A 27849-nucleotide genomic window follows, 5' to 3' on the forward strand; every position below is an offset into this window, starting at 1 on the left:
GATATTCTTCAAGCCCTTTCATCTTTTCTTTTGGCAGGGAAACCAGCTGGCATTTCACACACACACACACACACACACACACACACACACACACACACGGATTCCAGCAAAACAACAAATATAGAACAATTTCTGCAGAACACTGACACAGTCCCATCTGTTTCTATAACGTTGATGTGAAAGAATCAGGGTTAAGGTTACTTAGTAAAAACCATGTTCCCTTGGCAGTTCACCTGAAAATTCTTGCTGCTAAATGCCACAGCAAATGATCTGTTTGTGGTACCTATTTGTTACCACTAGGGTGCTGTCATTTGTGTTCTCCTACTACTACTCCTATGACTAATTCTACCTTTCCCAGTCAGGTTCATACACGATGCTGAAGGTTTGTTCCAAAACACCTTGTGCTCATACATCATTCCCTTTACCTGGGACATCTTCTCCTGCTCTCCCTTCCTCCAAATCCTCATTCAACAACCTTCTTCTTAACAACTCTAACACTGATCTCCTCTTCCTTCTCTGAACTCCTATAGCACTTATTGTCTGTACCACCCATTTTATACTTTAAATTGACTGTTATATTGTAAACTATCTCATGTGCATATTTTAGCTCTTCAACTAAGCTCTTTGGGACAGTTTCATGCGTGCATGTGCATGTGTATGTGTGTGTATGCGCATGCATGCGTGCACATGTACATGCTTGTATACATTTCATAAAGCGCCTAGCTTAGCCAGTGCAGGAGACTAACATACTTGGTAAACTGAACCTAATAAATTAAAAATGCATAGGGAATAAGCATTTATATAGTAGCTACTATCTGTCAGGCACTGCATGCTAAGTGCTTTTTACAAATATTATCTCACCTGATCCTCACAACAACCTTGGGAGGTAGGTGCTATTATTATCTTCATTTTATAGTTGAAGCAAAGAGAGGTTAAGTAACTTGCCTAGAAATACACAGCTAGTGAGTATTGAGGCTGGATTTGCACTCAGGCTGTCCTGACTGCAGGCTTGGCACTCTATCTACTGTGCCACCAGCTATGCTAAAAGGGACTTTTACAGTTCTAGGGGAAGAAAAGATCAAGCAAGGGTTCTAGCTTCAGGACTCTACCTCAGTTTTCCCATTGATTTGAAAAGTTATAATAATGTTCAAGTAAAGTACTAGCATATCAACAGAAGTCCAAGTAGTTCTATCAATGTTTAAATAATTTTTAGAACAGAAAAAACTATAATTGAACTCTAGTGCAAAGTACTATTTTGCTTCTTTGTCTATGCAGAACTGTATGACCCTGGGCAAGTCACTTAACCTTGTGTGCCTCAGTTTCCTCATCTGTAAAATGAGCTGGAGAAGGAAATGGCAAACTGCGCCAGTATCTTTGCCAAGAAAACCCCAAAAAGGGGTCATAAAGAGGGGGTGGAGCCAAGATGACAGAGTGAAAGCAGTGACTTGCTTGAGCTCTTCCCCAAACCCCTCCAAACACCTGTAAAAAATGGCTCTAAACAAATTCTAAAGCAGCAGAACCCACAAAAAGACAAGAGTGAAACAAATTTCCAGCCCAAGACAACCTGTATGGTTGATCAGAAAGGTGTACCACGCCAGGCAGGGAGAGGAGCATAGTTTGGTGTGGGCACGCAGGCCGCAGCGACCCTGGAGCAGGCCTCAGAAGACTGAATTGTGGGAAGCTGTGGCGGTTTCCAGACTTCTCAAACCAGGAACGCCAAAGACAACTTAGAAGGTCAGTGGGAAAAGTCTGTGACTGCAATGAGAGAAGGAGCTAGATCTCAGCTGCAAGTCCCGAGTGCGGCCTCTGGGGCAACAGCTGCCTCCTGAGCTCCTGGTCCACAGACTGAGGGGAAATTGAGTGGCTGATCAGAAGGGGATTGCAGGGATCTCTCTGCCAGTGCTGAGGCAGGAATCTCTTGCTGTGCCTGTGCTGAGATCTGGGTCACAGTTCTGAGGGGCGGTCGTGGTGCGAGGAGGAGTGCTGGTATGGTGGAGCTTGTTGTGGCAGTGGAGAGAAAACACCTCAGAAGAACTGAAAATTTACAGGTCCCTAGAAGTATCTCTGAAAACAGTTGTACAAACCCCTGAAGCTTGGGACAAAGAGTTTAAAACTCAAGTAATTGACTGGGATCATGAGTAAGCAGCGCAAAAAGAGTCAGACTATATTATCTTACTTTGGTGACAAAGAAGATCAAAACATACAACCAGAAGAAGACAACAAAGCCAAAGCTCCTACATCCAAAGCCTCTAAGAAAAATATGAATCAGTCCCAGGCCTTGGAAGACCGCAAAAGGGATTTTGAGAAGCAAGTAAGAGAAGTAGAGGAAAAACTAGGAAGAGAAATGAGAGTGATGCAAGAAAATCATGAAAAGCAAGTTAACAGCTTGCTAAAGGAGACCCAAAAAAATACTGAAGAAAATAACACCTTATTAAAATAGCCTAACCCAAATGGCAAAAGAGGTCCAAAAAGCCAATGAGGAGAAGAATGCCCTAAAAAGCAAAATTGGCCAAATGGAAAAGGAAGTCCAAAAGCTTACTGAAGAAAACACTTCCTTAAAAATTAGAATAGAGCAATTGGAAGCTAGTGACTTTATGAGAAATCAAGACACTGTAAAACAAATCCAAAAGAATGAAAAATTAGAAAACAATGTGAAATATCTCACTGGAAAAACAACTGACCTGGAAAATAGATCCAGGAGAGAGAATTTTAAAATTACTGGACTACCTGAAAGCCATGATCAAAAAAAGAGCCTAGACATCATCTTTCAAGAAATGATCAAGGAAAACTGCCCTGATATTCTAGAACCAGAGGGCAAAATAGAAATTGAAAGAATCCACCGATCACCTCCTGAAAGAGATCCCCAAAGGAAAACTGCTAGGAATATTGTAGCCAAATTCCAGAGTTCCCAGGTCAAGGAAAAAATATTACAAGCAGCCAGAAAGAAACAATTCAAGTACTGTGGAAACACAATCAGAGTAACACAAGATTTAGCAGCTTCTACATTAAGGGACTGCAGGGCATGGAATATAATATTCCGGAGGGCAAAGGAGATAGGATTACAACCAAGAATTACCTACCCAGCAAAACTGAGTATAATCCTTCAGGGGAAAAAATGGTCATTCAGCGACAGAGGACTTTCAAGCATTCCTGATGAAAAGACCAGAGCTGAATAGAAAATTTGACTTTCCAATACAAGACTCAAGTGGAACATGAAGAGGTAAACAGGAAAGAGAAATCATAAGAGACTTATTATGGTTGAACTGTTTACATTCCTGCATGGAAAGATCATATTTGTAACTCATGAGACCTTTGTCAGTATTAGGGTAGTTGGAGGGAAAAAATTATATGTATGTATATATATGTAGATAGATATAGATACAGATACAGATAGATAAATAGAGGACATAGGGTGAGTTGAAAATGAAGGGGTCATATCTGTAGAATAAAATTAAGGGGTGAGAAAGGATTATACTAAGGGGAGAAAGGGAGAGATAGAATGGGGTAAATTATCTCACAAAAAAAAACAGAAAAGAAAAGGCTCTTACAGTGGAGGGGAAACAGGGAAGGTAAGAGGGAATGAGTGAATCTTATTCTCATAGGATTTGACTTAAGGAGAGAATAACATACACACTCAAATGGGTACAGAAATCTGTCTTACCGTATAGGAAAATAGGGGGGGAAGGGGACAAAAGAGTAGGGGGATGGTAGAGAGGAGGGAAGATTGGGAAAGGGGGTAATCAGAAGCAAATACTTCTGAGGAGGAACGGAGTCAAAAGAAAGAATAGAATAAATGGGGGAGCAGGATAGGATTAAGGGAAATAGAGTTAGTTTTTCACAGCATGTCTACTATGGAAATGTTTTGCATAACTGCACATATATAACCTATATTGAGTTGCTTGCCTTTTCAATGAGGGTGGGTGGGGAGGGAGGAAGGGAGAAAATTTGAAACCCAAAGTTTTAAAAACACGTTTAAAAAAAAAATGTTTTCACATGCAACTGGGAAATAAGAAATACAGGAAATGGGGTACAGAAATCTATCCTGCCCTACAGGAAAATAGAAGGAGAAGGGAATAAGACAAGGGGGGGAGAGATAGCAAGGAAAGCAGACTAGAGGAAGGGGTATTCAGAATGCATGCCATCTTGGGGTGGGGGGAGGGGTGAGATGGGGTGAAAATCTATAACTCAAAATCTTGTGGAAGTAAATATCGAAAACTAAAAATAAAAATTTTTTTTTAAAAAGGGGGTCATAAAGAGTAAGACATGACTAAACAACTAAAACAAAAACTAACAAACAACTAAACAACAACAAAATATACAGGACACTGTCCAAGATGCTAGGAGAGATACAGAGAGGTTCCTGACCTCACTCAAGCTTATAGTCCAGTCACAGGGCTTCTAAAACTTTTTCTACTTGCGACCCCTCCAATAGTTAAGAAGCACTCTAGTATAGTAGGTGATGAGACAAGACATAAACATATTTAACTAAAATAGGAAGTAATATGTAAATACATAAGAGCAAATGAAGTGCTATAAGGAAAGGGTTTGTATTTTATAAACTTTGGGCTTATTAAGTTTAATTAGTCTGAGTTTTGGGAAGTTGTTTATAAGAATACACTACCAGTTGAATTTCTTTGTTTTCTCTTGATGGGAGGGGAGGAAAGAAGGAGATATCTAGTGAACGAAGTCATTATAAAGTTATATGGAAGGAATAGCCAAAAAAACAAAAAAAACAAAAAAACATCATTCAAGCAAGAGGCTTCTGTACTGCCTGAGAGGAAGTCCGGGGGCTGTTTAAAAAGGGAGTGAAATCAGGCCCAGGTGAGCTGACATGAAGTTGTTTTAGGCAGAAGACATCATTCTTATATAAGGCTCATGAAGAAGCTAGTTGATCTAGAGGAAATCAGGATGATCCTAAAACCACAGAATAGCATGGCATAATAATAATGTACATAATTCTATTACATAAATCATTAAAAATGACATAATTTATAATCATATTATATAATAATGATGTTATAAATTATGTAACATAACTATATCATATAACTGTAGTTACAATTATATATTATTTAACTATAATAATGTACAGAATAACTTAGACATTATGTAGCAGGTAAATTTCTAAAGAGGGATGAATGCCAGCCCAGGGCATCTAATTACAGTGGCAATGGCTGTAAGAGGAGATGGTAATTAGGGAGCAGGTATAGCAGATCTCTTCTCTTAAGAACCAAAAAAGTGGGAAAAGGACCCACATGTACAAAAATGTAGTTCTTTTGGTGGTGGCAAAGAATTGGAAGTTGAGGGGATGCCTATCAATTGGGGAATGGATGAATAAGTTGTGGTATATGAATGTAGTGGAATACTATTGTGCTATAAGAAATGATGAGCAGACTTCAGAAAACCTGGAAAGACTTGTATGGACTGATGCTGAGGGAAGTGAGTAGATCCAGAACATTGTACACAGTAACAGCCACGTTGTGCGATGACTAACTTTGATAGACAGACCTTCTCAGCAATGTAAGGATCTAAGACATCTCCAAAGGTCTCATGATGGAAAATGTTATCCACATCCAAAGAAAGAGTTTGAATGCAGATCGAAGCATACTATTTGCTCTTTTTTGCTTCTGTTTTGTTTTGTTTCTTCTCATGGTTCCTCTTATTAGTTTGAATTCTTCTTTACAACACGGCTGATGTGAAAATATGTTTAACAGGAATGTACACGTACAGCCTATATCAGATTGTGTGCAATCTTGGGGAGTAAATGAGGGAGGGAGAGGGAGAAAATCTAAAACTCAAAAGCCTATGGAAGTGAATGTTGATAAATCAAAATAAATTAATAAAAAAATTAAAAAAAAAAAAAAGAACCAAAAAAGTCTAGGAGTCTTAATGCCTCAAACCAGAGTTCAGTGATCAGGAACTTTAGAATAAATAATGAAACATTAAAGCCCTGAGATTAAAGACAAAGGTCTACTGTGTCACCTTCAAGGGGCAGAACGATATCAAATAAGTCAATACCAGCTCATTGAGGCCTGTGTATAAGGTTTAGGACTAGATACTTTACAAAGTCTGAAGTGGAAAGGAGAATTATTGTTGGGGGAAGAAGGGGAGGGAGGGAAACAAGGACTGCTTTAGCTTTTAGGCCGAATTGCAAGATTCTGAATAGAAAATGGGAGATAAAGAAGTTGCAGTATCAGATATAGACCACTTTTTAAGAAGTATGACTGTGAAGATGAAGGAGTTGGGGGGGGACGATGATGATACAGCACTTTAAAGTTTTCAAAGCATTTTATATAGACTATCTCAGCAAAGAACAGGGATATCCATTTCTCTGTAGAAAGGGAAGAAGAGAATGGATAATGATTTGAGAAGTTCTGAGGAGTAGAGCAGGGAAGTTGGAACACATCAATCTTTCAGTGATGTGGGGGGCAAGGACATATGCTGCAAGTGAGGCTGGGAGCTTTAAGAGACAGGAAAAGATTTACAACAGTCACTGTGGGGAGCGGGAGACTTAACAAGCAAGTAAGTATAAGGGCCCAGCGGAAGTAAAGTGTGAAATACATCACGTGATTAACAGGTACAATCTTAGGTGGTAGACTGAAATCAGATCAGCCATGATGAAATTTCTTAACTCATTAAGAAATGCCCTTTTTCCTAGATTGTTACACAGATCATTTAAAATACAATTAGTGCAAAAAAAAAAAAAAAAAAAAAAGGAAAAACCCCACCAAAAACAAAAATAGGCATATCAGTACCTGGTGGGTTGCCACAGACACTAAACGGTTTCTTGATGTCAGACTTCAACTTGGATGCCAAGAGAAATCTCCTGAACCATTCTTCTTTTTCTCGGCCAGTCCTCCCAAAGAGATACAGTATCTGATCCTTCTGGCCTGTGGATTTTGTTCCATCTGAAGAATGGGTTGACTTCCTATGTTCTTCACTACCTGAGTCTTTCTCACATGAAGTCTTTTCTTCTGAAATATCTTTATCAGGCTGAGCCTTGGTCATAAAGTCATCTTGTCTAGCAAGTTCAATACAAATAGGGTACTTTTTATTCCAAATGCGTTTTCGAGCCAAACTCTTGGGAACAAGATAAATCTAAAGAAGAGAAGGAAATGGTGATTTATATATAGCAAGGTAAAGTCTGAATAATGCATTAACATCTTATACAACATAAGTTAGCAAGAGGAAAAAAAAATTACAATGACACCCTTAAGGTACACTTGATCTTAGATAAAAGACCCAGCATAGTCCACATTCCAGTCTAGTGAGTTTCACTGATAGTCTTCAATGGGACTGCAAAACTTGGACACATGCAAATTGAAAAGCCTTCTAAATAGCACAAATAGCAAGTTGTTGTTTTGGGGTTTTTTTTGATAGTTTTCAGACTGTTTCTTCACCAAAAATCATTGGAAAAATCCACTAAGTTTACCACATCATCTCAGATTTTAGCATCATCACCATGTGTGACATCTATGTTAGATTACACATTTAAAACAAACAAAAATGCTCCACCACCAAACCTTACAATTCTGGACAGAAAATTACTAACTTAAAAAGGACAATCCCAAAGACAAATTTTAGACAGATTTTTGTCATCTCAGAAAACTAAGGCTCAATCAGAGCCAACGGTTCCCTAAATGCACAGCCCATTCTTTGAGGAATGATGCTCAGAGAAAAAAATTTCTGTATTTTACAAAAATGAAAAGGAATTAATTTTGAAAGCTTCTAGGACATGTAGCAAAACACACAGCTACAGAACATATCTATTACATTCACATTGACAAAGCCTCTCTGTCTCTCTGTCTCTTTCTGTCATACACACAACATCATTTCCTTTTGTTCTACTAAAGAGTAATAATATCCTTGAAACTGTCAGAAGTATACTAAATTATAGCAATGTTCAAAAATAGCACATTTTAGATAAAATATCACAGGGAGAAATGTCATAAAGCAATACATTTTCGTCAATATTCTCAGTTCAAAAATTCCTAGAGCTCACCTTACTGTCTGAAAGATTGTAGATTTTCTGGCTGACGTAAGTGACTTCAGGTTTGGTCTCATTGTAGCTGGCTCTTCTGGATATATTTTTATTGGGCTTTGAAAGCCTCAAGGTTTCCCCTTCAAGTCGAACAAAGACTGAATGTGTCAAAGTTGCATGGTACGTCTCTGGATCATAGTTGTAGATCTCATTCATCCATCCCTAGTAGACAAGAGTTCTATTAATAACATTTGCACAATTGGAAATCTGATTAAAATATAAATAAGCTGAAAATACTTAAGGGGTGATGGTTCTCCCCAAAGTGAAATTCATTCTTTACCTCTAAGAAAAATCAAAATAAAATGATTTAGCAAACGCTGATTAACAGGTGAAAAAAGGCCCCCCCCCCCAAAAAAAACCCTTTAGGATCACAGAATCATGTAATGTTAAAACGCAGAATGTTATGAGCTAGAAAGAACTTAAAGACAATCTAGTCCTACCCCATTTGTTTGTTTGTTTCCTTGTTTGCAAATGAGGAAACGATGGCCCAGACTGTTGAATCCACAGCTTACATAGCCTGCATTTTGAGTTTGGGAGGACATTAGGCAGATCTCATCATTTCATGACACTGGCCTTCTCTCCATTCACACAAACCACCAAGTGATTTCTGACCATGTTGCCCTTCTCTCTGCCCTCTACGCCCCTTCAGATTCCAGCGGTACCCCATGACCTCCAGGATCCAGCTGCTTCCTACCTTCCACTCCCCTACATACACTCAGCCACACCGCCTCTGTGCCTCTGCCCAGGCTGTCCTCGTGTCCAGCGTACTCTCCCTCCTCACCCCCATTTCTGCTTCAACAACCTCTACTTCCCTGGCTTCCTTCAAGAAAACCCGCTTAAATCCCGCCTTCTTTAGGAGATCTTTGCTGGTCACTCTAACTGCTCCCATATACCTTCTATCTGCTACTCTCCACATATCCTGTTAGTATTTATTTTTTTTTTTTTTAAGGCAATTGGGGTTAAGTGACTTGCCCAGGGTCACACAGCTAGGAAGTGTCAAGCGTTTGGTCTGAGGCTGGATTTGAACTCTGGTCCTCCTGACTTCAGGGTCGCTGCTTTATCCACTATGCCACCTAGCTGCCCCCAAAGTCAGAGTTTCTAAGGGGGGAAACAACTCAGTGAGAGGAATATTCATCCAAACCAAGACAGTACTTCTTATTTGTCAAATAAATTATTTGTTTATCTCTAGGTAAACTACTAATTAATTGGTGGAAGATATACAAAGTTATCATCATGGCCTCAGATTTTACACAATAAATATACATTTTTCAGTGACTTTTCAGCACTCTATCCCATATACTAGATGGACAACCCTCACTATTTATATACTACACATCCCTGGAAACCACCATGAAATAGATCATATTTGCCTACTGGGACAAAGTTATAGTTAGAATCTACATTCCAAACCAAAGACTCAGTATTAGATGAATCACGGATCTGACCAACAACGTGTTACTAAAAAAAAAGATTCAATGATAAAACTCTAATATCTTTTGAAATGGAGCAATTACTTTCCAAGTCTTAAAAATGGACATAAACTACAAAAAAAGGAAAATAACAAATTTTGAAGGGGCTGTGTGAAAATAGGCACGTTAATGCAGTGTTGATGAAGCTAGGAATTGGTTACAAAATATTCTGGAAAACAATTTGGAACTATCTCCAAAAAGTTTGTTGTTGTTCAGTTGTCTTCAGTCACGTCCAACTCTTTGTGACCCCGTTTGGGGTTTTCTTCGCAGAGATACTGGAGTGGTTTGCCATTTCCTTCTTCAGATCATTTTACAAGATGAGGAAACTGAGGCAAATAGGGTGAAGTGACTCATAGAGGGTCACATAACTAGTAAGTATCTGAGGCCTGATGAGAACTCAGGAAGACTCCAGGCCTGGCACTCTGTCCACTTAGCTACCTAACTTCCGCATCCAAAAAGTTACTAGACTCTGAATACTCATTAATACAAAGATGGCTCTACTAGGTCCTCCACCCTCCCTCTACTCTACAAAGAGATCAAAAAAAGAGGAAAAGGGCTCACAAAAATATTTATAACTTTGTAGTGACAAAGACTGTAAACTAAGGGAGTGTTTATCAACTGGGGAAATGGCTGACAAATTATGGCATATGAATGTAATAGAATACTACTATCCTATAAGAAATGAAGGTAGCAGTAGGTTCAGAGAAACCTGGGAAGACTTGTAGGAGCTGATTCAGAAAAGGCTGAATTGATAAATAAAAGCAGGAGCTGGGGGGGAAGGGGGAGGGATTTTGTTTTTCTGTTTAGTTGGTGTTATTGGATGTGTTGGTTTTCTAAGGCTGTTTTTTGTTTTAAATTTCATGCCCAATTCTTTGATGTATTCTTCCTTCCTTCCTTCCTTTCTTTCTGGTCTTTATAGATATATATTTTCCTCTAGGATTGCTTTGGCTGAATCCCAAAAATCTTGGTGTCATGTAAATTATTTATTATCACATTCTTTAGAATTATATTTTTAAGTCTCCATTTAAGTTTTAATTTTTTTCTTCACATGCCCTTTCTTGATTATAATTTATGATGCTTTGTGATCATTACAGGATGTGTTTGTATTTGAGTTTTTTATGCCTAGGCTCATCAATTTTTTGTAAAGATGCCATGTAAAGCTGAGAAAAATGTATATCCCTTTCAACTCCTATTTAGTAACTGCCATGTCTAACTTTTCTAAAAATTCTAGTTCATCCCTAAACTTCTTTCTTGCTTATCTTTTTTATTAGATTTTTTACTATTTTTTCAATTATTCTAAATTAGTATTTTATTTATTTACATATTTACAAATTAATTTAAAATAAAATGCAGAAATATTTATATGTTTATTTATAAATTATTATTTATTATTTTATTATTAGATTTTTCTAGGTATGTTGATTCTCTATATAGTTTGATTAGCTTTTCTTTTAAGTATTTAGTTGTTATGCATTCAATTCACACATACATACACACATACATAGATACACACACAGGATTGATATTATTTCATTATCTCTGGAGTCTTTGAGCATAAGATAATTTCCTGTTCACCTCTTAACCATCTTTTTTGCTGCTGCCCTTCTTGAGATTATGATTAACAACTTGCTTACCTGTATTATCCCGAGGTATCATAAATTCTGCTTCAGCCTCTCATCTTAATTCTGTATTGAACCTTTATGGTTCAAGTGTGTTTACTGAAAATAACATGTTGCATTCTGCTTTCTAATTCTTTCTGGAAATTTTCTTAATTGTATGGGTGAGCTCATCCCAGTCACACTCATGGTTATGATTATTAATTGCATTTTCACCTTGATCATATACTCATAATCTTTACTTTTTGATGCCCTCCCCCAACAAAAATCAATGCAGTTAGATATCCACAAAATATAGGGAATTGATAAAAGTATATAAGAACAAGAGCCTTTTTTTAATGGATAATCTAAAGATATATACATAGGCAGCTATCAACAAGCATATGAAAAAAATGTTCCAAATCATTAATAAAAACAGTGCAAATAAAACAACTCTGAAATGCTATCCCACACCCATAAGATTAGTAAAAATTACAAAAGTGGGAAATGGCAATTGCTAGAGAGGCTATTAGAGAATGAGCACATCAATACAATGACTGTAGGGCTGTAAACTGGTTTAACTATTCTGGAAATTAATTTGGAACTTTATCCAAGGTTATTAAATAGTGCATACAATGTGATCTAGCAATCCCATTACTGATACTATACCCTAAAAAGGTTAGAGAAACTGGAAAAGGACACATTTATAAAAAAAATGTTACTAGTAGCACTTTCTGTCATGGCAAAGAATTGCAAATTAATTGGGTATTCATTAACTGAGAAATAGCTGAACAAAATATGGAATAACTGTGAAAATGGAATATCATTGTGCTATGAGAAAGGGATAGAATTAGAGAAACCTTGAAGGACTTGTATGAACTAACACAGCATAAGGTGAGCAGAACCAGTAAAGCAATTCCTGCAGTGACTTTAAGGAAAATAACTTGGAAGACTTTAAGATCTCTGGTCAATACAATAATCAATAATGACTTCAGAAGACTATTATGACACTTGCTCCCCAATTCTTGGTAGGGAGGGTTAGACAAGAGGTATGGTGTAAGATATACATTTTAATATATGGTCAATAATTTTTTGGCATAATCACTTCATTTGTCTCAGAAAAGGGGAGAATTGGTACATAATGACAGAGATGTTAAAAAGATGAAAACAAAGAAAAGAGTATAAATGAAACACTAAAAATACAGAAAAGAGAGTAGAAAGGAAGTTTAAAAAGGGACCCAGACAAAAAGGGCAATTTTGTTACTATCACATTAAATTTACTAAACTTTAAAAAAACAAATTGTATGTAATAGTTTCATACACAATCCTCTTCCTTTTCTTTATATTTTGAAATTTTCATGTTGGTTGGTATTTGCCAAAGTAATAATAATAAAAAAACCAAACTTCTTAAAAAGCATTAACTTTCTCACTCATTGTTAAAGCATCTCCGAGATCCAAAATATCCAGAGTACTAACATGAATAGATAACACTAAAAGCCATTCCCCATGGATAAGTGGTCAAAGGATCTGAACAAACAGTTCTCAAAAGAATGACAAACTATTAAGAACCACATAAAAAAGTGCTTCAACTCACAGTAAGTTGAGAAATGCAAATCAAAACAACTTGGAAGTTTCACTTCAAATCCAGCAGCTACAAAGATTACAGCACTGTGGTAAATGGAAAGGCCAGTGCAACCACTGGCTCCGGAATCAGGAAATCTGGGTTCACATCTCATCTCTAGCACTATCTCTTTGACCTGGAAGTCCCTTGAATCCCCTGGGCCTCAGTGTCCTCATCTGTAAAGTGAAGTGATTAGGCTAGCTGGTCTTTAAGGTCCCTTCTAGCCCTAAATTTATAGTGCTGTGACAAAAAACTGGAATAGTAAATGCTGGAGGAATTATGGAAAGACAGACAAACTAACAAATTGCTGTTTATTAGAGCTATGAAGTGGCCCAAATACTAAAACAGTGACTTAAAATACATATCCTTTGATTCAGAGTTCCCATTGCTAGAAATACGTCCCAAGGAGGTCAAAGTAGAAAGGTCCAACATATGCCAAAATATTTAAAGCAGTCAGCCAAAACCACTTATTAAGCTCCTAGAACTGGAAATACAAAGCAGATACCCACTGATTAGAGAGTGGCTAAAGAGATTAAAGTACAGGAATGTGATAGAATATCACTGCACTGTAGAAAAGTATGAATATGATGACTAAGGGAAGCATTAAAAGGTATATATGAATGGGTACAAAGTGAAAGAACCAGAACCAGGAAAACCACATACGGTAAGATTACCAAAAACATAAATGGAAAGGATAACCACATATAACAAAATTACAATACTGAACACCGTGCACATCCTGACCAAGCTTGGCCTCCCTTTTCTTCCTCTTTGCAGAGGTGGACACTGCCTAGTTTGTGGAATTTGAATGTGTTGGTTACTTTTGCTGAACTGCTTTTTTTTCCTTTTTATTTGTTAAAAGGAATGGAGCTCTGGATGAGGAAGGAGAGGAGCGTATTGGAAATAAATGTGATACAAAAACAAAGGATATAAATGAAAAGCTTTTTTTTTTAAATGTTATCTTTAACTTAAAGGAACAAATAAAGTGTGCTTAATTTTTTGAAAATGTTTATTAGGGGGCAGCTAGGTAGCACAGCAGATAGAGCACCGGCCCTAAAGTCAGGAGGACCTGAGTTCAAATCCAGCCTCAGACCAAACACTTGACACTTCCTAGCTGTGTGACCCTGGGCAAGTCACTTAACCCCAATTGCCCCCCCCAAAAAAATGTTTATTAGGCAGCAAACTACATACAACCATTTGCCATCACAGAAAACATCAGCAAATTTGGGACACAATTTTTTTTCATAAAAGAAAAATGCATAACATCTTTAAGTATGACAGTTAAGCACTTTGCCAGGAGATAATCAGCAAGTGTGGAGAAAATGTTGGCATATGCAATATTTGGGGGGGTAAAGGTTTTTGGAGGCTTGTTTGCCTTGGTAGCACTTGCCAAATAAGTAAATACTTCATGGTTAAATATTTGCATTTTCCTCAATATTTTAGTTTAAAACTCTGAAAATGTTATGACAGTATTATTAAATATTTCTTTTTATTTTTCTCAAATATATTTCTTATTCACCAATTGCCAACCAAATGCCACTCACAGAGAGGGTAAACCAGCCTAACTGAAGCCGAAAGGCACCCTAAGGAAAAAACAGGAAGTCAAACAGGAAGTTTAACCATTCTTTTCCCTCAGACCCTGACAGAGACAGTCGAAGACCTTGAAGCCAAGAGCCTTGAGAATACCAGTGTCCCCCAAGTCGGCCCAGCTCCCACTGCCATCAATTAGAGGTGAAATAATTGTGGAGAATATCACCAATAAAGGGATAAGTGTTGAAGCCCTGAGGGCAACAGCAACCTGTGAACCACTGTTCCTGCTTTATGCCCAGCCCTCACAACCATGGTCCAGGAAGGCAACTTCCTTGGACAAGAGTTGAGTCATCACCACCAACTGCCAACCAAGTGCCATTCAGAGGGCAGATAAGCCAGCCTCGATAAAACAGCACAAAACCCTGAGGGAGAGAAAGGAGGCAGAATTTGTCAGGTAGGTCAAACCACTACCATTATCCCTCAGACCCTGATGGAGATATCCCAGGCCCCTTGAACCCAAGAGCCTTTGAAATAGCAATGCTTCCATTACAGCCAGTGTCAAATGGTGCAACATCAGAAATTGATATGATTTAACCAGTAGAAATGGCATTTTAAAAGAGGTATTATCACCTGCTTTGCCACTGTCCCCTGAGATGGGATCTTTCCATTTGACTCGTGCTGAAATCTTCCATGTGTTTTCTCTCCCATTAGAATGTGAACTCCTTGACAGCAGGGACTGCCTTACTTTCCTATGTGTATCCTCAGCACTTGGCACAGTGCCTTGCACATAGTAAGCTCTCACTAAATGCTTCACTCATTCATTCTTCCTGTGGCGTGTTTCATGAATTTGTAGATTCCGCTAGTCTGTAGATGGTGAAACTAGAAGGAGAATCTCTCAAATGCTTACATGGATCTGTAATCTCCTTCATAAGAAAGTTCTCTCCAGTGATCAACCAGTCCACAAGCATTTATTAAGGGCTTACCATGGTGCCAGATACTATGATAGGCACTAGAGATATAAGGACACTAAGGAAACAGTCCCTGCCTTTAAGGAGTCTGCATTTGGTCAAGGGAGACATGACATTCCAATAAATGGATGCAAAATAGATGCAAGGCAATTTTGAGAGGGAGACCACGAGGAAACGAGAGGAAATCAAATAAGGTTTCATACAGAAGGTGGTACTCAAACTAGGGATTCTAAGAGGCACAAGTGACCTGAGGGTCACCAGTTTCAATGGACTACAGAATGCAAAAAGGGAAGGAATAGACAATAAAATAGGAAAGGTAGGTTGGGGCAGGGCTGTGATGGGCTTTAAAAGATAAACAAAGGAGTTTCTCATTGATCCTCAAAACAATAGGGAAGCATTGGATTTTAATAAATAGGGAAGTGACATGGTCAGACTTGCCCTTTAGGACAATCACATCGGTAGGTATATAGAGGCTGGATTGGAGAAGAGAGGCAGGAAGATCAACTAGTAGGTTCTTGGAATAGTCCAGGTGACAGGTGATAAGGGATTGAGTAAGGATGGTAACTGTATAAGGACAGAAAAAGACATATTCCTGAGTTCAAATCTGGCCTCAGATACTTATTAGCTTTGTGACCCTGGGCAAGTCATTTAACCCTGTTTGCCTCAGTTTCCTCATATGTAAAATGAGCTGGAGAAGAAAATGACAAACCATTCCAGAATCTCTGCCAAGAAAACTCCAAATGGGGTCATGAAGAGTTGAACACAATTCAAAAATGACTAAACAACAACAAAAGAGCTATTGAGGAAGTCTACGTCATGGTTAGGTTATAACTGTTTGAATGGCTGTTGCCTAGCACAAAAGAGTAGAGGTTGGGAGTCTGTATAATATGGGGATAAGGGGGAAGGGAACACTGTTGGGCAGCAAGTATCCTGACTGTATCATAGGGAGGGAGGGATGTGATCCATTTTCTCAGTATTCAAACTGGTCACATGAGTCATCCCACAATCACTTTGGGCTGTACAACGTCACTCTGGAGATCACTTATCTAGAGTATTAGATAATAATGAATAAATAAAGATATGTATATGTACTCTAGGTAGAAGGGAAAGAGGGAAGGGACACCCAGAACTGGTGGCAAAAGTAGAGGGTGAGAGAATTAGAAAAAAAGTACAGTAACCCAAATAGCTGATCCAATCGAGCTCTGGCCCCCACTAAGAGTTATGCCTCCTGGTGGGGTTCAGTAAATCTGATAACCTTAGTAAGAGGTGAAGAGAAAGGGGAGACATCTGAAGGCAGGTTTCCTTGGCCTAACTACAAGATGTGAGCTAGTTGCCAGATATAACCAGCTTTAACTACTAAGCAAATTTAGCTGAGGAGGGCGAAGGGTGGAAGTACAGTTCTGACCCGAAGGCAGCTAGTTAGATCAGAAGGGGGTGGCACATCTCCCACACAGTCTATCCCTCACCCCTGTGGGAATTTGGAGTTAGAGGAAGGTGGGAGCCAGGAAAAGGGTGCCACTGTGATAGGAACCGCAGGACAACAATCACAGGTGGTTTTCGGGTTGTGAGTTGCTAAATCTGGAGTGAGGTGTTAGGATGGCAGTTGCCACCAACCTCCTTCCAAAAGAATAAACATGCCCTCCCCCATCATGGCACGTTGGGGGTAAAACACTATTCATTCCATGCTAGTTGCCATTCTCCTGGTAACCTAGGAAACTAACTGCAGAAAAGTGAGGCCTAGGGCCAGATCCTTTATTCTTTATAGGCTCTCCTACCAGAAAGGGAGATTTCTCTTCAAAAACTAATTAACTGATTTAATCCTATGTGAGCCTAGGCAGGAGAAGTCAGTTTCCTAGGAGCCTAACCACTGTGGACTAAGGTGTGATTCTAGGCTAGGAAATGGGGGAGAAAACATGAAACTCAGCAAGGTAGAAGAGACCTGGAAGACTTCTTATCTGCCCCTTCTCCTAATACACCCCCTTCCCCTCCCCTCCTCTCCCCTCCCCCCCCAAAAAAACCAAACAACCAACAACAAAAAACAAAAAACCCTGAAATACTTTCCTATGATTTTTTTAAAAAATCACTTCATTAGGGATTTTCTACTGCTCTTTGGCTGTAAAATTACATAATGCATGGGTAGTAAAGACAATCCTGGCATCTTAAAAAAAAAATGCACTCCCTCTCATGCTCAGTCATCCAACAGTTCTGATTTCTCTGTCTCTGAAGCTGTTAAAAGGAAGACAATGACTGGCGCTGCCAGACAAAGGCCAATGAGCAAGCCTACAGCTGTCTGGTTCTGCAGACCGATCTTATGATCTTCATTTGTAAAAGGTCACTGGTTTCTTTTCAGTTCCCTGCTCAATTTAGAATTATGTAGTCTGCCTATAAGAACAGCACTACAAACTATAAAGGACCTTGATTAAATACAGGAAAAGATGCCAAGCCACAGCTTGCATTTCACAGAAGCAAGCCAGAAGAGGCTTTGCCTCAGCTCAAACTTTCTGCTGCAATGCTAATGGCCCAAAATCATTATAGATAACGGAAACATTGATCAAAACACTGATAATGACTTCAAAGCAATATTTATTTTTTCAATTTTAACACTGGCTTAGAAATAGAGGTATTTGCAGAGGCCTGGGAATAGGCAATGAATTTTTAGATCCTTTGCCTCATTCTTCTCTCTCTCTAGAAGGAAACAGACACAGGAACTCAGCTGAGATCTTGGGCCTAGGGCTGCGATAACCTATCATCCAAGAGAACACCCGAAGTGCATAACATCCAGAGATTACTGTTCCCAATGCTCACATAAGGGACATTTTAACAATTCATGAGGTTCACTTTTTAAAATGTATTGACACAGAGGAACAGCCGTTAAACAAACTCTCAGACAACGATTATAGATCAGAGGACCAAAAAGGGACCTAAGAGATCAGAAATGTGCACAGAGAAAAGCCAATGAATTAGAAAACTTTGGTGGATATTAACCCTCCTTTAGCCTCAACAGATGCACACAGAGTTCTGAGGATGTCTGAAAGTTTCACAATGAATCTGGAACAACAGTGTTAGAACAGTCCAGTGTTACCTCTACCAAACACATTAGTTGACCCTTTCTAGTTAAGATTGTAGTTGTACAAATGAAGTCAGGGCTAGACAGTTTGTCCTACTTAGGCCTGGATAAACGCAACATTACCACTATTATACCTATGCAATGTTACCACCATTACACCTAACCTCTAGAAGCAAAGCTTCCATGACTTTGCCACTAACAAAATATGAATGAAAAAGCATTTGTGAAGCACTTAGTATGGGCAAAACACTGTGCTAAAAGCCATTCCTCAGCAGATAAGTACCTAGTCAAAGGATATGAGCAACAGTTCCCAAAGAATTACAAGGTAAAATTGTCCATATGAAAGAATACTACAAATCATTAGTAATAAAAGAAATGCAAATCAAAATAACCGTGGGGTTTCACTTCACACCCAGAAAACTGGCAAAGATGATAAAAGATAGGAAGAGTCAATGTTGCATGAGTTGTAGAAAGAGAGGAGTATGAAGGCACTGGGGGTATGTGTGGAGGTTTGAATTACCGCAACCATTCTGGGAAGCAATGTGGAAATATGCATATAATGGGATTGAAATGTCCATACCCTCTGACTCAAGAGATTTCATTGCTAGGCATATACCCTAAGGAAATTATTGGTAAGAAAGTCAATCCTTATAGAAGCCTATTTTATTTTTGTGGTAGCAAAGATCTGCAAACAAAGTAGACGTCTATTGATTGGGAAAGGCTAAGCAAACTGTGCTACATGAATGTAATGAAATATTACTGTCCTATAAGAAATGACTAATATGATGAATATGGAGAGGCATAGAAAGGTTTATAAGAACTGATACAAAGTGAAGTAGAGTCAAGAAAATAATATACACAATGGCAATGGAAATGGAAAGAACAAAAAGGAAACTAAATGCTATGTATTTATAACAATCAAGATTGCCTTGGGGAAAGAGGTGAGGAAAAAATGTGCCTCCCTATCTTCACTGAATAGGTGGGGAGGGTTATGAGTGTGGAATATAGTATATACTGTAAGACATGGTCAATGTGTTGGTAAGTGATCTGCTTTTTAAAATCTTTGTCACGAGATGGCTTATTATAAAGAACGAATATGCCTCCAGGAGTCCTAGACCACTTAGGACTCTCTTTTTTTTTCTCTCTCTCTCTGCCAAGGCTTGTAAACAATCACCCTGAGGCTCCCTGGCAACAGACCTGATTATATCCCTTCTCTGCTCCTTCCCACTACCACTTGGGAGTTATTAGGTCTGACCCCAATGTTAAAGGATTTAGGAATCTGCTCTAGTCTGGAGGTGTGAGTCCTGGCCCAAACAAAGTAGACTGTGGGCTTCTCTAGCATGTTTCTCTTGTTCCTACCTACTGTAACCTATTCCTTTCTGGGTTTTCCCTCAAACAAGTCAATTAAAGGGGCTTATTGCTTTCAGCATCAACTGGTTCATCTAACTTATCTGTGATGGCCCTTTCAGTCCTAGCAACGAGCAATGGAAATGTCCAATTTAGATCTTAAGATACATAGCAAAAAAGGAAGCAAGAGCAGGTAACTGAAGTTTAACACAAATAAGTGGCACGGTTCTGTAAGAATATTAGGAACTCTGAGTCCTAGAACGAGCTAAAGTTTATAATGAATGCTAAAGACATCAAAAGTATTGTAGCTTTTGTGCTATGTGAGTGGTAAGAAGATAAAAGAGGAGCCAGGACTACTGCCCGATGTGGCTGGGTTAAGAACAGACAAAGAAGAAAAGGCAAAACAGTTCCAACTCTTAGTTTGCCTCCTAGGCTAAGGAGAATAATCTTTGGATTATGATGCAGAGAACAGAAGAGCTTAATAAGTTCATGAAACCCAACATAAATATTGAGGTTGTAAGAAAACACCCACCGAGCTGCCTTAAATGAGCCCAATTCACCAGCTTTAAGTTAACTACATCCTGAGATACTGAAAGAATTTAAATGTAAGTTTGCTGAGATGCAGGGATCTTTTAAAAATCATGGTGAATAGCAGAAATGAACATATGGGTCCTAATTTTAAAAGGGGAGAGGGGAGGTATTTTCTTTAAAGTTATAGGCGAGTGAACTTGATTCTGAGTTTTGGTAAAATTCTAGAACATATCATCAAAATAGGGATCACTGTGTGCCTGAACGGGCTCATCCAGAACACATCATGCCAAACTAATCTCACTTTCATGAAAAGGCTGTTGGATGGGCAAATTGTAAAACATTCTAGATAGTGTAGCTGGATTGTAGCAAAGCATTTGACAGTCTCATGTCTTTGGGGGTGGGAAGGGTAGCTGTGATCTCATGATACTATAGTTAGGTGGATTCAGCACTGATTGAATGGTGATTCAGGGATCAATCAAAATCTGAAGCTATGTCTCTGGTGGAGTGCCACAGAACTCTGTCCATATCCTTGTATTAGTCAACCTTTTAATCAGTGACTGTGATGAAAGTACACAGTACATGGTACGCTTACCAAATCTGTCAATGACTTGAAGCTTGGAGGAATATAATGATGTCTATGAGAATCAGGATCTCAAAATTTCAACATGGTAAAATGCTAAACCAAATAAAATAAGACAAAACTTAATAGGAATAAACATAAAGCCTTACAAATAGATTTTTGAAAATCAATTGTATAAGTTCAGGATTATTAGACAACAGTTAATGTAAAAAAAAAAATACCTAGGGGTTTCACAGACTTCTTATTTCACTTAGTTATACTACATTTAGAAGCCAATGGCAGCACCCAATTTTAGGAAAGGCACTCACAAACTAGAATGCATCGCAAGCAAGGAAGGCAATGAGATCACAAGATGTGACACAAAATCATAGCTTTAAACAGAATCCACCTTTAGTTTTTTGGAAGGTACTCCAGAGATCACCTTGTCCAAACCTCTCATTTTACAGATGAGTAAACTGAGACCCTGGGAGGTTAAGTAACTTACCTAATGTCACACAGCTAATAAGTAGCAGAACTGGATTGTGAATGAACCCAGTTCCTCCGATTCCAAAGTCTCTTCTCCACTATAGCATCCTAATTCTTAGTGAGAAGCCCACAAGAAGCTCCACTGAAGAAATTAAGTACTTTAAGCCTCAAGGTTAAGACTTGAGGTGGGGGTAGGATAGCTGTCTTCAAGTTTTTAAAGTCTGTCATGTAGAAGAAGGATCAAGTTGGTTTTTCTTGATCCCAGAAGGCAGAACTAAGAGCAATGAATACAAATTTCAGAGGCAGATTTAGGCTTGATAGAAGGAAAACTTCCTAACAATTAGAGATGTTTAAAAGTGGAATGAGCTGCCTTGGAGTAGTGCTTTTATTATCAACAAACCATGTCACCACAGATCTGGCTGGGTTAGAGGTGAGGAGTACAGAAATGGCACCAAAAAGAACAAAGGAGGGAAAGCAGCCAGAGTGAACCAAGGGCATAAAGAGGACACACATGCTGGAAGGGAAAGACACCAACTGGCGGGGAAAACTTCATACCTTACACAGGGGGTGGGGGGAAGGAAGACTGAGAGAACATCAGCAAATTCTGGGTTCCCATCTATACAAAATCTTTATGAGAGTCATATATACAGGAATTCACGGAATTGTTTAGGAGATGATTAGTGAGAAAAAATGAAGCATTTCCAAGTGATAGTCAACAATGGATCGAAAGATATAAAACATACACAATGCCATTGTATCGACTGCCAATTATGAAAAGGCTTTTGATTCAGGAAAGCAAAATGCTACCTGTTATAGGCTCTTTTTCAACATGTTCTCCAACCCATACAAAAAAGTCATTCAAGATTCTTTGAGAGATGATAGAAGTAACCCTGTTCAATGATATTCTGATCATAAACACTAGGCAAGATGTGCAACATGATAATATATGTAAACTGTTTGTAAGCCTCAAAGCTCTATATAAATGCTAGCTATTATTACATTATTTTCTCAGTCCTCAATTATCTTAATCTATCAGCCACATTTGACACAGATAACCTGAATCCTCTCTCCTCTCTGTTTTCATGAAACTAACTCTCTCCTAGTCTTCCTCTTAACAATCTGACCCCTCCTCAGTTTTCTTTACTGGTTTTTCATCCATATTGTACCCTCTAAGAGTGCTGTCCAAGGTTCTGTCTTAGGCCCCCTTCTCCTCTCTCTGGGTAATAATTTCATCAGCTCTCATCAATTTCCAGAGGTTTAACTGCCAGATAATACATACATACATACATGTATATCTAAGTTTCTAGACTCAGTTCTTGCCTGAGCTTCAATCCAGCATCACCAATTACCAATTGAAGGGTACGCCAGCAAGCAAAAGCTTTGTAAACATTCAGTCAGAAATGCTCCTGCAACAAGCCTTGTCAGCTTTGAAAAGGCTCAGCAAGCAGTTGGCCGTATGGTAGATGAATGTAATGGAATACTGTTGTACTATAAGAAATGATGAGCAGGTGGACTTTAGAAAAACTTGGGAAGACTTATACAAACTGATGCTGAGTGAAATGAGCAGAACCAGGAGAACATCGTTACACAGTAATAGCCACACTGTGTGATAACTAACTTTGATAGACTTAGCTCTTCTCTGCAATGCAAGGATCCCTCTCCAAAGGTCTCATGATGGAAAATGCTATCCACATCCAGAGAAAGAACTATGGAGTCTGAATGCAGATGAAAGCATACTATTTTCTCTCATTTTCCTTTGTTGTTTTGTTTTATTACTTCATTCTCCTGGTTCCTCCCATCAGTTCTAATTGTTCTTTACATCATGACTAATGGGAAAATATTCTTAATATGAATGTATAAGTAGAGCCTATATCAGATTGCACTCCATCTTGGGGAGGGAGGAGGAGAGAGAAGGGGAGAAAATTTAAAACTCAAAATCTTATGGAAGTGAATGCTGAAAACTAAAAATAAATTATTAAAAAAAAGAAGAAGAAGAAGAAGAAGAAGAAGTTGGCTGTAGTGTGATGGATTCTTCAGCCACGGCTGCTCCTGTGGCTCATCTGCCAGCACAAAGCAGGGCTGTGATCTGCTCTGGTGGAGGGGCACCACGGGGACAAATTCATGAATCCTGGACATAGGGACACAAGCATTTCTGAGCTTTATGGTTCAATCAGAAATGTCAATAGAGGAAAATGTCAAGACGCTCCTTGGAGTAAAGTGACAGACATGAGGAAATTCATACACAGTTTTACAAGTTAATAGGCACTGGTGGTTTTAATAAACGCTGAACTCTTAAATATTCAAATGTATATGTGATCTCATTGATGTGGCTATTCTTTCCAAATGTAATCCACTCGAGCCTGCACCCTATGTGACTCTTTCCCACAGGAGGTCTACCCAACCCACCCAACATGGCCTTATTCTTTTTCTCCTAATATCACAAGGATGCCAATTGAGTACTTAAGCTGTCCATCTGTCATCCCTCCTCCTTACCACATGGCCCTTCCATCTTCTTTTCCTATTGGACATTTCCCTAATAACATCTTTTATTCCTTTTCTACTTTGAAGCTGCTCATTGGTTATACACTGCAGCCTACTAGCACTCACCTTCTACTTCTCCATTGCCCTATGACATTCTTTTTCTTTTCTTTTCTATTTTTTTTTTAAATAATGCATTTCTCTCTCACCCAGGCTAGAAGCACAAGAACTATTCTCATACCCAATCCCACTTTGGCACAGTAATTTTGACTTCCTCAGCATGATGGACCTCTGATCCATGGATTCACCAATGAATGCGAAACAGTTCAAACACCCAATATCCTAGCCTGCTGTAGCTCAGAACTCCTAAGCTCAAGAGATCCACTGACCTCAGACTCCCTGAGAGCAGAGATTTCAGGCATGTGCCACTATGCCTGATTAATTTTCATTTTCAGTCCTTTTGATTGTGTTTCCTGCCTTGAAGATATATAGACTCACCAGCCTAATACAGGTGTTAAAAAGGCAGCCCTTTGTTTCTGGGAGAAGCCTGAGATTACTAAAAGAGTTTTGCAGAACATCTTTCTTAAAAGGCTACCCTTGAGCTGGGCTGATGGGGGTAATTTATTAGGAAATGGTTGTGGTATAAAAAGCAAAAGACAGCAATAAGGCTAAAAAAAAAAAAAAAGAGAGACTGACCTTGAATGCAGAAGTGAATGTAGAGTACTAATTCAAAATTTTACTTATAATTTTTTCCTACTGAGAATATTACCCAATACCTTTAGATTTCACAAGATTAAGTTGTGAAAAAAGTTTCCTGTCCTAACAGTGTATTTCAAAAAGTCAACATTTAGGGAAGAATATGATTGTAATTTGGGATCTTCAAAATGGAAAATGATTGGTGAGTGCGACACTTAAGTCAAATGGAACAAACCATTTGGAGAAAGGCTACAGACCAACTCAATGATGACTCAGATGAGTGAGTCTTAGGTATCTGCCACTCAGTTGTCCCAAAATTAACAATATATCAGTGATCTTATATTGAGCATCTTCCACATCTAAAGCTACCCTGCTCAATAAATTTAAACATTGGAGCAAATTGTGAATATGTGAGAAACACGAGGTATTTCATAGTTATTTAGGAAACAAGTTTGACACAAGACAATCACACAAATTAAACACATACATACATCCTTCTCTCCTTTCCCCAGCTTTCTCCAAAGCATTGAGAATGTTAAAAGTCACTCTTCCTCAAAACTACCCTTCAACCTGGCAGTCTCACAACTGGGCAATATATCTCGAGGAGGTCAAAGAAAGAAAGGTCTATAAAACTACAAAAAACTAAAGTAGGTGCCTATTACTAGGAAAATGGTTGTGAAAACAAGGAATTCAGAGACACCTGGGAAGACTTGAATAGTGATGCAATATGATGCAAGCAGAACTACAGCATATAATACATGATTCCAATAATAAAATAAAAACACTAAAGCAAATCCAAACTCTCAGTGATTCTTAGAACTAATCTTGACCCCTGAGAAGAGATGATAAAACACACCACCCTTATTTTAGAAGCGAGATGAAGGACAGTAGTACAGAATGATGCATATGCTGTCAGACGGTTTTCTACGAATGGTTAAGAATGCCTGGTTGGTTTTGCTTAACAGTTTTTCTTTGCAACAAGGATAGTCTCCATTGGATAAAGAGTGACCATATGGAAACGGTTTATGATATAAAAATAAAAGACATTAATAATTTTTAATTATGTAGAAAAAAACACATAACATGAACATGACTCTGGCTTCTCAAACACTATACTAAAAGAGCATAAACTCTGGAAGGTGCTACCCCGTTAGAAACTGCCATGTTTGGGCCCAGTGACAGAAGTGTGCTCCTATTAGAAGGGCAGACTGTCCTGAGATAGTCCTCATTAAATAAACTAGCAGGTGATGATTGCTGTGACTATCTACCAAGCTAGAGAATGGTTACATCCATGTTGGTTGAGGGAGTGCTCACTGTGAGCAACCCAGGTATCTTCTATCTAAACTATTACATAGTCTGAATGCTATAAAGCCCTAATCAAGATCTCATTTAATCTTTCTAACAACCATTTTTATAAGAGCTATTAAAAATATTTGGCTATAGCAGGATCTGTCCAATAAAAACAAAATATGTTTTTTACATCTTGCACTGGGAACTGCATAATAACACTGAAAATCAATGACAGGCAATAAATTCAATTTTTAAAAATTTTATAAGATTTAAAAATTTAGTGACTCTGGGCAAGTCACTTAACCCCACTGCCTAGCAACATGCAAAAAAAATAAAGATTTAAAAACTTAAAGTTCAAAAATGCACTAAAGCTAAAAAGTATTACAGAAGAGAGCTGGTGACACTTGCCCAATCTACTACAGAGACAGAATCTTCTTATTTTGTAACCGTTTATGAAAATCTTAATCATTCAGATCACAAGATTCAAAGATTTAGAGCTACAAGAGACCAGAGAGGTCATCTCCAATCCCTTAATTTTACAGATGAGAAAATAGAGACTAAGATAGGTTAAGTGGCTTGTCCAAAGTCATGCCAATCGTATAAGACACGTAATAATCATCCCTCCATTTCCAAGCTAAGTTGACCCTTCACAGACATATTTAATGACAAAGTCTCCCAGTGAAAGGGCAGAAGTCACTTAAGAATAATAAAGTGATAACTCAGCTTTTAAAGGCTTCTTCTGTGAATGACTAAATAAAATTGCATCTTTCCTCCACCCTTCCCCGCCAACTAAAATTTATTTGGAGTTGAGAATTCAGCTTTTTTCTTTTTTAAGAAATCAAATTAAGGCTACTGGCTACATAATCCATTATGGTTTCTGGTACTAATCAGGCTGGTTTCCCCCAAATCTCCCTACAGTACACATTTATAAGGAATATTTCAATGGACTTGTATTGCAATGTAGGTATTCCTTCAACCACTGTAAATTGCAATTCTTCCACACTTTCTTATCCTGTATGATTCTTGTCCATTTTTGTTGTCGTTTAGTTGTTTCAGTTGTATCTGACTCTCTGTGACCCCATTTGAGGTTTTCTTGGCAAAGATACTGGAGTGGTTTGCCATTTCCTCTTCCAGCTCATTTTACAGATATGAAAACTGAAGCAAACAGAGCGAAGTGACTTGCCCAGAGTCACACAGCTAGTGTCTGAGGCCAGATTTGAACCCAGGAAGATGAGTCTTCTTGACCCCAGGCCCAGTGCTCTGTGCGCTATGCCACCTAGCTATCTTTCTATAAAAGCTTGCAAAAAGGATCCATCCAACAGGCTGCTGACATTCCTCTGGTTCTCTTAATGTTTTGTGGACAAAGAGAAGAACATTTGGACTGCCCATCTGTTATCCTTCACACTCTCTACATGCACAGCACCCCCTTCCTTTTTAGTCACACATGTCCTTAATAATGTCTTTTATCCATCATGTCTGTTGCATAACTCATCCCTGGCAATATGCTACAGCTTCCTAACATCTTATCCTGGTCTCACACAGCCAAATTTGGGGGCTATATTTGCGGATCAATATAGTACATACACACTTATTTTGTTCAATATTCCTATACATATGTATATATACTCACATATCCAGGGAACAAGTGTTTTAATTAGAGAATTAAAATTCCTGACTGAAGAGATTTGTCCACACATAAGGGATAGGAAAAGCAATGCCCAAATATCTTTGATAAACCTAATGACTTAGAGATGGTGCATTTCCCAAGGACATTTCAATTTGCTTTGGCAAATGAAATAATTTCTGATAGAGAAACAGAATAAAAGTAAATCACCACTCCAACAATGCATAGTATTTACAGGCTAAGAACAAAACCTCTATCTGCCTTATGAAGAATATATATTAAAGGAACAAACAACAATATACCTCTTTAAGGAAGATATGTGGCTAAAGTGAAACTTAGACTAGCAATTATCCAATTGTCTAAATCAGGGGTTCTTAATGTAGGAGCCCATGGAATGCTTTTGGGAGGGATTGTGGATTTTGGTTTCTAATATTCTGATAATTATATTTCAATAACTGATTTCTTTTATATTCCTATATACTTTTTTATGCATTTAAAAATTTTTTGAGAAAGGGTTTTCTTAAAATAAAAAGGTTAAGAATCCTTA

At 38.3% G+C, this 27849-nt stretch overlaps 1 protein-coding gene across 3 annotated transcripts in view; it reads right to left on the reverse strand.

The window, feature by feature from the left end:
* The window catches only part of TEX2 (testis expressed 2), a 152540-nt gene that overhangs the window by 65037 nt on the left and 59654 nt on the right, over positions 1-27849 (reverse strand). For all 3 annotated transcript variants that reach the window (XM_027872883.1, XM_027872884.1, XM_027872885.1), the window contains exons 3-4: positions 8003-8203; positions 6756-7098 (exon numbers count right to left, since the gene is read on the reverse strand). In XM_027872883.1, coding sequence (XP_027728684.1) covers positions 6756-7098; positions 8003-8203 — 544 coding nt within the window. The remainder of the gene's footprint in view (positions 1-6755; positions 7099-8002; positions 8204-27849) is intronic.

Source organism: Vombatus ursinus, unplaced genomic scaffold (genome assembly GCF_900497805.2).
Source record: "Vombatus ursinus unplaced genomic scaffold, bare-nosed wombat genome assembly UNPS02014801.1, whole genome shotgun sequence".
Classification (NCBI taxonomy): domain Eukaryota; kingdom Metazoa; phylum Chordata; class Mammalia; order Diprotodontia; family Vombatidae; genus Vombatus; species Vombatus ursinus.